We start from the raw sequence: 12994 nt of genomic DNA on the forward strand, positions 1-12994 counted from the left end.
AATGCCCGTTCGGGGCATACTACACTCTATTGAATGCCCGTTCGGGGCATACTACACTCTATTGAATGCCCGTTCGGGGCATACTACACTATACTGAATGCCCGTTCGGGCCATACTACACTCTATTGAATGCCCGTTCGGGGCATACTACACTATACTGAATGCCAGTTCGGGCCATACTACACTCTATTGAATGCCCGTTCGGGGCATATTACACTCTATTGAATGCCCGTTCGGGGCATACTACACTCTATTGAATGCCCGTTCGGGGCATACTACACTCTATTGAATGCACGTTCGGAGCATGCTACACTAATGAATGTACGTTCGGGGCATACTACACTACTGAATGCACGTTCGGGGCAGACTACACTATACTGAATGCACTTTCAGGGCATACTACACTCTACTGAAAGCACGTTCCTAGCATGATACACAATTGAATGCAAGTTCGTAGCATACTACACTCTATTGAAGGCACTTTCGGCGCATAATACCCTATTGAGTGCACGTTCAGAGCATACTATACTCTACTGAATGCACGTTTGGAGCAACTATGTTTGTACACTCTATTGAAGGCACTTTCGGGGAATACTACACTCTATTGAATGCACGTTCGCGCATACTATACTGAATACACGTTTGGGGCATACTACACTATTGCACGTACGATCGGGCATACTACACTCTACTGAATGCACGTTTGGGGCATACTACACTATTGCACGCACGATCGTGCATACTACACTATTGCACGCATGATCGCGCATACTACACTGTATTGAATGATTCTTAAATAATGTGTTGCACCATATTCAGTATCTTTCAGTTAAGTGTATTGAAACATTTTTGTATATGTTAAGTAACGCAAGACATCTTGTGCTTTATACTTTAGTCGACAAAATGTACTGTAATTTTAGTCGACTAAAACTGGATCAATTTAGATGACTAAAGTATGGCTAAAACTAAAATACATTTTTGTCAAAAGACTGACTAAATTAAAAACTGCTGTCGAAATGATCACTGGTATGAAAGCTTAAAACACGACAAGTGACAGCCTTCGCTTTGTCCTCAGTTTCCTATCATGCACTGCAACTTCGTCAAACACTGTCAAATTAAAACATCGGTATAGTACAATTGTCAAGTGAATAGTTTTCAGCGTTATTTTGAGTTCCAAGCAAAGCACTGATTCAGTGGAATGGCTCACAATATATCAACAAATGGTGCATTTAAAAATGATTTTAGACATCTACCGATAACACGACACACCGTATATCGCACGTGTGAGGGGTTGGCCGATGAAACGTTGGATAAGGAAAATTAATGCTCTAAAATCTTCCTTTCCATGATGCTTTATGTCGATTGATGGCAACAACAACTGAGTGGTATTGAGTTGACGTTTATTTTTAACACTTGAGACTGTGGAGATATCACAGTGCGCACAATGGGTTAAAGAATATGTAAATGTTTCTCACTCCTCACATTTCAGCCAACAGAAAGTCAACTTGATGTACTTTAGAGTAGTCCATGTACAGCTTGTATGCTGTAGAGCAGGGGCGTGCGTCCAAACCTTAACTTGGGGGCCTCATTGGGCTAAAAAAAATTTGGTCAAGGGCCAAAAGCCAACTACATTTAAATTATATATATATGTATACACATATACATATATATGTGTGTGTGTGTGTGTACCCTTCACATATATTTATATACATATTATATTAATATAAAGGATATATAATTAATAATTAATCTAATTGGCTATCAAGAGTATGTGAAAGTTTGACTCCTACTTTGCTTTCTTCCATGACGACTTCCTTAAGGTTTTGTAATCAATCATGAATATCAAGCAGCTAAAATGTGTCAAACATGATGAGTGTGAAGAGAGTGTCTCGCATTTTTCCCATCTTGCTTTGTAAGGAATTTAAATGTGTGTGATTGTTTACCTATATAGTTCAGTGAGTTTTGTGTGACAATGTGTGTTGACATTTTGTATTCTATTTTTTGCACCATTACTAAGGAAGCTCGTTTGCTAAGGGTCATATAAGTTAATGCTGTGCATGCGTCCTATTAGAGTGAAATGACTCACCTTGTCCACTAGCTGGCGACATAATATCTGGACATTTGTAAATAAAGGCAATCTCCTTTAGATTGCTTTCATTGAACTAGTGACGTTTCGCGGACACCTGCGCACTAGAGCTTTACCTTCTGCAGAAATGGAGTCAAGGAGCAAGATGACTGTCTTGCTGGTGTGGTCTGGGGCTGCAAGAGTGCTGTACAAATTGGCGAGTTGCGGTTGATTGAGCGTAAACATTTTCTGTGACTTGATGAAGCAGAAAACACCATCAGTGTCTTACTGAGGAAGATGAAAGTGATGGAGTGGTCAGTATTAATGATAACCTATTTGATGTGTAGTGCACTTGACCAACTATTAGTAAATTGTGCACCACCTTGGTTTGCGAGTAAGAAGAGTTCAGGATTTTAAAATCTCGTCCCTCCAGCTGTCTCTGTCCCGCCTCTGTCTCTTCCGAGCCAGCTCGGGGAAGTAAGCGTTGTTGTATGGCCTCTCGCGCTCACTCAGCTCCTTCGCCGCCTGCTTGTCCTTTCCGTTACGCTGAGCCAGCAGAGTCTGAGCTCGCCGCCGCTCCTCCGCCTCCCTCTGCAGGCGCTCGGCTCGGAGTCGCTCTATGGAGCTGAGACAGGACACGATACGTGAGGCGGAATGGGAGACTCTGGCTAAGGTGGGCTGTGTGAACCCCAAAAATGATGTCGTAACAAGCTGAGCAATCACAGATCTTTTTTTTCTAACTTTATTTCATATATATAGTTACATCAATCAGAACATTCAAGTAACCAGGTCTCTAAACATATTTACAAAATATGTGCATATAAATTGTTTTTCACTACAAACTACCTGGAAGTATATGCATCTGCAAGAAAAATAAATAAAATAGAAAAAATGTAATAAAAGCATCATAATACATAAAAATTGTGTCTTTGAGGGAAAACGGATTAAAAAAAATATATATACATATATTATATATATATATGTATATATATATGCATACACACTAAATGACATTTTCAGTCAAAGAAAAAATTACAAAAAAGTAAAAAGCTGCTACCTTCTTTTTTATATTCTTACATATATACACACGCACACACACATATATATATATATATATATATATATATATATATATATATATATATATATATATATATATATATATATATATATATATATATATATACACACACACACATGAAATATATACACACCTGTGTATATGTATATACACAAACATACGTGTGTGTGAATGTGTGTGTGTGTATATATATATATACACACGTATGTATATCTATACACAGTTGTATATATATATATATATATATATATATATATATATATACACACACACACACACACACACACGTATGTACATACATATATAATAGATATATATACATATGTATGTGTGTGTATGAATATGTATGTACTCACACATATGTATGTGTATATATATATTTATATATGATATACATAGTTATGTATGTATGCACACGCAGGCACACACACGTATTTAGGTGTATATATATATACACACACACACACACACACACACACACACACACACACACACACACACACACACACACACACACACACACACACACACACACACACACACACACACACACACACACACACACACACACACACACACACACACACACACACACACACACACACGTTTCTTGGGAGACTGATGAATGAAGAATCCATAAGAGTAGAAATGCTATGGACGATTAGAAGACGAAACAGCACTTCTACTTCCGGTTCAAGGCTTTAAACAGCAAGAATTCACAATCACCTGGCTGCACCTGCAGTGAGCCAACTTATCCAAAAGATGGCGCCATAGCACATACAACGACACACCATTTAAGTTTATGATGTGTTTAATGAAAACTATCTGTGTTATGGTCGTCGGCGAAGAAAAGTCCATAAATTAGCCGCACCGGTTTATAAGCCGCAGGGTTCAAAGCGTAGGAAAGAAGTAGCAGCTTATATCCTTGAATTTAGGTTATGTAAGATATGTTACAATACTGTATGGCATGAGGATGCATCTTTTGAAGTCCTAACCTAACGTTTCTTCGCAACATTAATGACAATGAGGCTAACAAGAGAAATACTGGTATAGTTCTTGGGTGGAGCAGGACTGAACTTGGTTATTTACCTTTCCCCACTGCTCCTCTTCTCTTCTCTGTCCCTCCTGTCCTTCTTCTTGTGAGTCTTCATGGGCGTCCCGCCGAGTGCTTGGCGCATGTCTTTCAGCGGGTCCAAGCTGTCCTTCAGCCGACGGTCTTTCCTCTCCTTCTCCTCCTCGCTTATCTCCTTGGTCTTGCCCTTCTCCTGCTTCTGCTTCTCCTCTTCCTTCTCCTGGCCTGTCTTCATGTACCATGGCGTCACCTCGGTCCCGGGCTGAGGTCCCAGGGACACCAGCAGGCCGATGGCGCGCTCCTGTTTCTCCTGGAAGGACATCAGGGAGTCAAGTCATCCCAACACTGGCGGGACAGGAAGAAGGAGCTGTTACCTTCTCCTCTTGCTTCTCCTTGAGGTACTCCTCGTTGCCCTTCTTCTGGGAGGAGTCCTCCAGGGGGAACAGGTTGAGGTGTTCCGAAGCCACACTTTGTCCCTCATCTTTGTCTTCCCGGCTTTCTCCTTCTGCCGACTGGAGAGCTGCTCTTGCTTTCCTCCGCAGATATTCCGTGCGTGCCTGTGGTGCACAGGAGAGGAAATATGTTTTTACCTTAGCCTGCATGCAGTCACCCACCTCTCTGTGTGGGTCCTTTCATGCATTGCCTATTCTAGACAGGCATGAACTAAGCTGCATGTCAAACTCTTTACTCTTCAGTCTACTGACAATGATTAGTCACTCGCGCCTCCCTCGTTGGTCAGGCGACTAGGATTAGGGATGTCCACTGATATTACGCCAACCTCTCACTTACATTACCCACTCTTCATCAACCCATCAATGCATGTCGAAAATAAATATGGGCGGTGAAATTATATCTTATATTTTACAAAAGTGGTATATAATTGAGACAATACCGCCATACCGGTATCTTTTGAGGTGCCTTTGTTACGGCCTTGTGCTCTTCTCTGCACAGGGCATCCTCATTGGCTCACAATGACATCAACATTTTGAAAAAATATGGCGGCGTGGTGCAGACTTCTCGACTCCTGAGCGATGCAATGCTTTGGTCAGCAGCTTCATTTAAACACAGCGCTGGGCGATCTGGCTGAGAACCGTATCACGGTAAAAATGTTTTTTCTATTGGCCGATATCGGTCATCATTGATAGTTTTGATGAACTATTGAAATTATGGACCAGGAGAAAAATACAATAGATATGTCCTTTTTCATTTCAAATGTAACCTTCTGCTGATTACAATCCATTCAGCTATAGAGGTAGATCACACAGGCATGGAAAGCAACCAGTAAATGTAAACAAGATTCTAAAACCACATTGAACACTAAATAACCTCGTTAAGGTGCAAAAATAAGGAACATACAAGAAATGCCCAATAAATTGTAAGAAAGTAGTGCAAAGTGTGAAAATGTAAACAGTGTTTACATATACATACATACACACGTGTGTGTATATATATATATATATATATATATATATATATATATATATATATATACACATATATATATTTATATATTAGGGGTGTTGGAAAAAATCGATTCGAATACAAATTGAATCGAATACGTTGTGCGATTCAGAATCGATTCTCATTTTTAAAAAATCGATTTATAAAAAATATATATATATATATAAATATATATATTTTTTTAAATCAATCCAACAAAACAATACACAGCAATACCATAACAATGCAATCCAATTCCAAAACCAAACCTGACACAGCAACACTCAGAACTGCAATAAAGACACAAACACGACACAGAACAAGCCAAAAGTAGTGAAACAAAAATGAATATTATCAACAACAGTATCAATATTAGTTATAATTTCAGCATAGCAGTGATTAAAAATCCCTCATTGACATTATCATTAGACATTTATAAAAAATAAAAAAAGAACAATAGTGTCACAGTGGCTTACACATGCATCGCATCTCATTAGCTTGACAACACACTGTGTCCAATGGTTTCACAAAGATAAAATAAGTCATATTTTTGGTTCGTTTAATAGTTAAAACAAATTTACATTATTGCAATCAGTTGATAAAACATTGTCCTTTACAATTATAAAAGTTTTTTTTTTAAGTCTACAACTCTGCTAGCATGTCAGCAGACTGGGGTAGATCCTGCTGAAATCCTATGTATTGAATGAATACAGAATCGTTTTGAATCGGAAAAATATCGTTTATGAATCGAGAATCGAATCGAAAAAAATCAATATATTATCGAATCGTGACCCCAAGAATCGATATTGAATCGAATCGTGGGACACCCAAAGATTCACAGCCCTAATATATATATATATATATATATATATATATATATATATATATATATATATATATACAGTCAAGAAAATCAGTATTTGAACACCCTTCTATTTTGCAAGTTCTCCCATTTAGAAATCATGGAGATGTTATAAATTTTCACGGTAGGTGCATGTCCACTGTATGAGAGATAACCTAAAAAGAAAAATCCAGAAATCACAATCTAAGATTTTTTTAACAATTTATTTGTGTGATACAGCTGGAAATAAGTATTTGAACACCAACATTAATATTTGGTGGAGTAGCCTTTGTTTGCAATTACAGAGGTCATATGTTTCCTGTAGTTCTTCACAAGGTTTGCACAGACTACAGGAGGGATTTTGGCCCACTCCTCCACACAGATCTTCTCTAGATCAGTCAGGTTTCTGGGCTGTCGCTGAGTAACACAGACTTTTAGCTCCCTCCAAAGATTTTCAATTGGATTTAGGTTTGGAGACTGGCTAGGCCACTCCGGAACCTTGATATGGTTCTTACGAAGCCACTTTTTGGTTTTCCTGGCTGTGTGATTTCGGTCGTTGTCATGTTGGAAGATCCAGCCACGACTCATCTTGAATGATCTGACTGAGCGAAGGAGGTTTTTGGCCAAAATCTCACAATACATGACTGAAGTCACCCTCTCCTTAATACAGTACAGTCGTCCTGCCCCATGAGCAGAAAAACACCCCCAAAGCATGATGCTACCACCCTAATGCTTCACAGTAGGGATGGTGTTCTTGGGATGGGACGCATCATTCTTCTTCCTCCAAACACGCATAGTGGAATTATGACCAAAAAAGTCAATTTTGGTCTCACCTGTGCACAAAACTTTCTCCCAGGACTCCTCTGGAAATCCAAATGGTCATTGGCAAACTTAAGACGGGCCTTAACATGTGCTGGTTTAAGCAGGGTAACCTTCCGTGCCATGCATGGTTTCAAAGCATGACGTCTTAGTGTATTACCAACAGTGACCATGGAAACAGTGGTCCCAGCTCTTTTCAGGTCATTGACCAAGTTCTGCCGTGTAGTCCTGGGCTGATTCCTCACCTTTCTTAGCATCATTGAGACCCCACGAGGTGATATCTTGCATGGGACTCCACTCCGATTGAGATTGACCGTCATGTTAAGCTTCTTCCATTTTCTAATGATTGCTCCAACAGTGGAACTTTTTTCACCAAGCTGCTTGGCAATTTCTCCAGAGCCCTTTCCATCCTTGTGGAGTTTTACAATTATGTCTCTGGTGTCTTTGGACAGCTCTTTGCTCTTAGCCATGCTGAATGTTTGGGGTGGACAGTTGTCTTTATGCAGCTAACGACTTAACACAGGTGCATCTGATTCAGTATAATAAAGTGGAGTGGAGGAGGACTTTTAAAGGCCTACTGAAACCCACTACTACCCACCACGCAGTCTGATAGTTTATATATCAACGATGAAATATTAACATTGCAACACATGCCAATACGGCCTTTTTAGTTTACTAAATTACAATTTTAAATTTCCCGGGAGTTTTGTCTTGGAAACGTCGTGTAATGATGACGTGTACGTCACGGGTTTTTAGGAAGTATGAGCGCTGCACACACACACAGCTAAAAGTCGTCTGCCTTAACGGCATAATTGTACAGTATTTTGGACATCTGTGTTGCTGAATCTTTTACAATTTGTTCAATTAATATTGGAGAAGTCACAGTAGAAAGATGGAGTTGGGAAGCTTTAGCCTTTAGCCACACAAACACACAGTGATTCCTTGTTTAAAATTCCTGGAGGTGAAACTTTCCTATGGATCAGAGCGTGGTCAAGCCAACATGGATCCCTACCAAATGTCAACCAGCAGGTTTCGGTGAGAAAATTGTGGTTAAAAAGTCAGTTCTTACAGGAGAAAAGCTGAGCTTGTGCCGTCCATAGCTGCCGTTGACTCCCCCGAGACACTGCGCGTCAGGACACCCGTGGACGTAGACCTCCGACTATCAGGTACTATTTAACCCACTAAAACACTAGCAACACAATAGAAAGATAAGGGATTTCCCAGAATTAACCTAGTAAATGTGTCCAAAAACATTGGAATCCGTTCCAATGCAATCGCCTTTTCTTCTTCTAGCCCGTCGCTATCAATATCCTTAAACACAAATCTTTCATCCTCGCTCAAATTATAGGGGAAATTGTCTTTTTCTCGGTCCGAATAGCACTTTTTGTTGGAGGCTCCCATTAAAAACAATGTGAATACGTGAGGAGCCATCACACGTGTGACGTCATCGTCTGCGACTTCCGGTAAAGGCAGGGCATTTCTCTTAGCACCGAAAGTTGCGAACTTTATCGTGGATGTTCTCTACCAGTGTTAATTTTGACAGCAAAATTTGATTTAGTTTTAGTCATAGTCTTTTGACTAAAATGTAATTTAGTTTTAGTCATAATTTAGTTATTTAAATTGTTTTAGTTTTAGTTGACGAAATATCATAAGATTATAGTCTACGAAGACTACAGTAGATTTAGTCGACTAAAGGGTAATATGTAAACTTTCCCTTCAATTTCTGAAAGTCAAAGCAAAACAGCGGAAAAATCTCCGATACAAGTCGTATTTTGATGAAAATCATGTCTCAAATTTAGTATTTCACGAGTAAGCCGTGTAATAAACGGGATAACGTCGAGTGAGTTGTATGTTGTGGAAAATGCTTACCTGTGTGTGGATTTCAGGGTGATTCAACTGTAAATGTCGCTTCAAGTTTGTTGTGTTTTTCCCTGTAATCCTCGCGCTGCATTTCTTACACTGCGTCTTGTTATCTTTGACGTCAAATATAAAATTTCCCCATATGTCCTCTCTCCTCTTCCTCCCCGGCGTTGACATGTTTTCAGCAGCGTAACTTTTACATAACTTCCTTACCACGTCGCTCTGATTGGTTCTCTTCCCAACTCCTCCCGTCCCTTCCTAACGAAATGAGTTCCGATTGGACATATTCGTCTCGTTTTTATTCGTTGACGAATATGTCAATACACCTTGTCATCGTCTTAGTCCACGTAAATTATTTTTTATTTAGTTATTCTCTCGTTTTAGTCAGAAAAAAAAGGTCGTTGACGATAACTATGACGAAAATTTTTCGTCAACAAAATTAACACTGTTCTCTACTAAATCGTTTCAGCAAAAATATGGTAATATAGCGAAATGATCAAGTATGACACATAGAATGGACCTGCTATCCCCGTTTAAATAAGAAAATCTCATTTCAGTAGGCCTTTAAAGGCGGACAAACAGGTCTTTGAGGGTCAGAATTCTAGCTGATAGACAGGTGTTCAAATACTTATTTTCAGCTGTATCACACGAATAAATTGTTTAAAAAAAATCATAGATTGTGATTTCTGGATTTTTCTTTTTAGGTTATCGCTCATACAGTGGACATGCACCTACCGTGAAAATTTCAGACCCCTCCATGATTTCAAAGTGGGAGAACTTGCAAAATAGCAGGCTGTTCAAATACTCAATTTATTGACTGTATATGAAGAATGCAAGCCGTAAAAGTCACCTCCTGCTCGGCTCTGTCCACTCGTCGCTTGGCCTCACGTTCCTCCTCCGCGGCCTGGGCTTCATCCCTCCTCACACGGGCCACATTGTCCTTGTTCCGGACGTGCCAGCTCTTCTTGGGCAGGATGTTCATGGCGGCCCCGCACCCAGCAACAAACTACACGGCTCAAGGTCAACAAACTACACGGTTCAAGGTCAATAAAGGTCAGCGAGCATCTTTATGTTCTGTTGTGTACGAGCTAGCACGGGAAGCTAACACGTAGCATTAGCCTTGTCGCCATTGTGGACATGTTGACATTTGCAGTACTTTTAAAACTTCTACGTCACACAACAACAACAAAAATGCACTTTCTTTAAACAGTAACACCGCGAGAAAAGCTGAAAAGAGATGAAAGTCACTTACTGGTCGACCAGTCGCTTCTGCCGCTGGCTAGCCACCGGGAAATGCCAACCGGAAGTAAACAAGAGATGTGACTTTGGCGAACGAGTCGTTTTTTTTAGAACGGCTCTCAATAAGAGCTGTTCCGACTACAAAACAAGTCAAAGGAAGCTTTGATTCATTTTTTTATTACTATTGTGTGAATGCTCCAAAACATTCACACATATGATTGTTTCATGTTGTTGAACATCAAACTAAATATGATTATTGTCATGTTGTTGAACATCAAACTAAATATGATTATTGTCATGTTGTTGAACATCAAACTAAATATGATTATTGTCATGTTGTTGAACATCAAACTAAATATGATTACCGGTATACTGTAATGTTGTTGAACATCACACTAAATACGATTATTGTCATGTTGTTGAACATCAAACTAAATATGATTACCGGTATACTGTAATGTTGTTGAACATCAAACTAAATATGATTATTGTCATGTTGTTGAACATCAAACTAAATATGATTACCGGCATACTGTAATGTTGTTGAACATCAAACTAAATATGATTATAGTCATGTTGTTGAACATCAAACTAAATATGATTACCGGTATACTGTAATGTTGTTGAACATCAAACTAAATATGATTGTTGTCATGTTGTTGAACATCAAACTAAATATGATTACCGGTATACTGTAATGTTGTTGAACATCAAACTAAATATGATTATTGTCATGTTGTTGAACATCAAACTAAATATGATTACCGGTATACTGTAATGTTGTTGAACATCAAACTAAATATGATTATTGTCATGTTGTTGAACATCAAACTAAATATGATTACCGGTATACTGTAATATTGTTGAACATCAAACTAAATATGATTATTTTCATGTTGTTGAACATCAAACTAAATATGATTACCTGTGTACTGTAATGTTGTTGAACATCAAACTAAATATGATTATTGTCATGTTGTTGAACATCAAACTAAATATGATTACCGGTATACTGTAATGTTGTTGAACATCAAACTAAATATGATTATTGTCATGTTGTTGAACATCAAACTAAATATGATTACCGGTATACTGTAATGTTGTTGAACATCAAACTAAATATGATTACCGTATTTCCTTGAATTGCCGCCGGAGCGCTAATTAATTTAAAACCTCTTCTCACTCCTGTGCTTACCTAAGGATTTGCGGTAAACGTAAGCATGCGCCAATTATTTTAAAAACCCTTCTCACACCGGAACTTACCAAAGGCATGAAGTAAAAATTTTAGTGTGATGTAAGCTTGGACCTTAAATCCTACTGAATAGCTCTTAATCTTCTTCCCTTTATGCGATTTCAAATTACCGGTATTGAAATCAGCCTCCTCCATTTTGAAAATGATGACAGGGGAAGTGTCACTCGTGACGTCATGAGTTTGACCAGGCGGTAATACTAAGCATGCGCTAATTGATTTGGGAAGCGAGTTTGACCCGGCAGCAATTCAAGGAAATACGGTATACTGTAATGTTGTGGAACATCAAACTAAATATGATTATTGTGTCATGTTGTTGACCATTAAACTAAATATGATTGTTGTGTAATTTTGTTGAACATCAAACTAAATATGATTTTTGTGTCATGTTGTTGAACATGTAATTTGCATTAAAAGGCGGCCGCAATACACCGCTTCCCACCTACATCTTTCTTCTTTGATGTCTCCATTATTAATTGAACAAAATGCAAAAGATTCAGCCCCACAGATGTCCAGAATACTGTGGAATTGCACGATGAAAAGAGACGACTTTTAGCCGCAAATGGTGCTGCGCTAATATATCCCCTGCAACACGGGACGTCACGCGCACGTGTCATCATTCCGCGATGTTTTCAATAAGAAACTCCGCGGGAAATTTAAAATTGTAATTTAGTAAACTAAAGCGGCCGTACTGGCATGTGTTGCAATGTTAATATTTCATCATTGATATATAAACTATCAGACTGCGTGGTTGGTAGGAGTTGGTCTCAGTAGGCCTTTAAATCCCGTCTCTGACGAGTAAACATTGCAAGTACTAGCACTGGACACTAGATGGCGGTAGAAGTCATTGGATTTATTAATGCAAAGGAAGAAAATCGTTTGTTTTTGTCTTTTTAAATGTTTATTTCCACACAAATGTTGGATCGCGTAACAAACATCAGGGCAAATTATTATCTTTTCAAACCAAACAGGAAATTAAAGTCGTTTAAGTTTTTGTTTTTAAAAATATTTGACTTTTTTTTGCCTCAAATCTTCCCAAATTTTAGCTCAAAACAAAATGTATCAAACTTGATTTTTTTTTTTTTATTAAATATGACACTTTGGAAGGTCTTTTGATCAGGTAATGTCACAGCCAGGTTTGAAATGAGTTCAATAACTTACTTTAATGCAGGGGTGTCCAAACTTTTTCCACTTAGGGCCGCACAGGGAAAAATTAAAGCATGTGGGGGATATTTTGATATTTTTTATTTTCAAACCTTAAAAAAATATATGGATTTAAAAATATACATTTTACCGATAGGGTTTCCAGGACCATAAAGGGTCTCAGT

At 38.5% G+C, this 12994-nt stretch overlaps 1 protein-coding gene across 5 annotated transcripts; it reads right to left on the bottom strand.

Annotated features, from left to right (window-relative positions):
- Window positions 1–1383: 1383 nt before the first annotated feature.
- leng1 (leukocyte receptor cluster (LRC) member 1) lies at window positions 1384–10551 on the bottom strand. Of its 5 annotated transcripts, none has more exons than XM_061915266.1 (5): window positions 10431–10551; window positions 10029–10184; window positions 4593–4775; window positions 4236–4528; window positions 1384–2690 (listed from the first exon to the last, which is right to left on the bottom strand). In XM_061915266.1, exons 2-5 carry the CDS (start codon window positions 10158–10160, stop codon window positions 2471–2473), a joined length of 828 nt encoding a protein of 275 aa, XP_061771250.1. In that variant the 5' UTR covers window positions 10161–10184; window positions 10431–10551; the 3' UTR covers window positions 1384–2470. The 5 variants fall into 5 exon arrangements, with proteins under 5 accessions (XP_061771250.1, XP_061771248.1, XP_061771251.1 ...); XM_061915264.1 differs by having other exon boundaries at window positions 10029–10207; window positions 10431–10528; XM_061915267.1 differs by having other exon boundaries at window positions 10029–10192; window positions 10431–10508.
- Window positions 10552–12994: the final 2443 nt, after the last annotated feature.

This window comes from Nerophis ophidion, linkage group LG11, assembly GCF_033978795.1.
Source record: "Nerophis ophidion isolate RoL-2023_Sa linkage group LG11, RoL_Noph_v1.0, whole genome shotgun sequence".
NCBI lineage: Eukaryota > Metazoa > Chordata > Actinopteri > Syngnathiformes > Syngnathidae > Nerophis > Nerophis ophidion.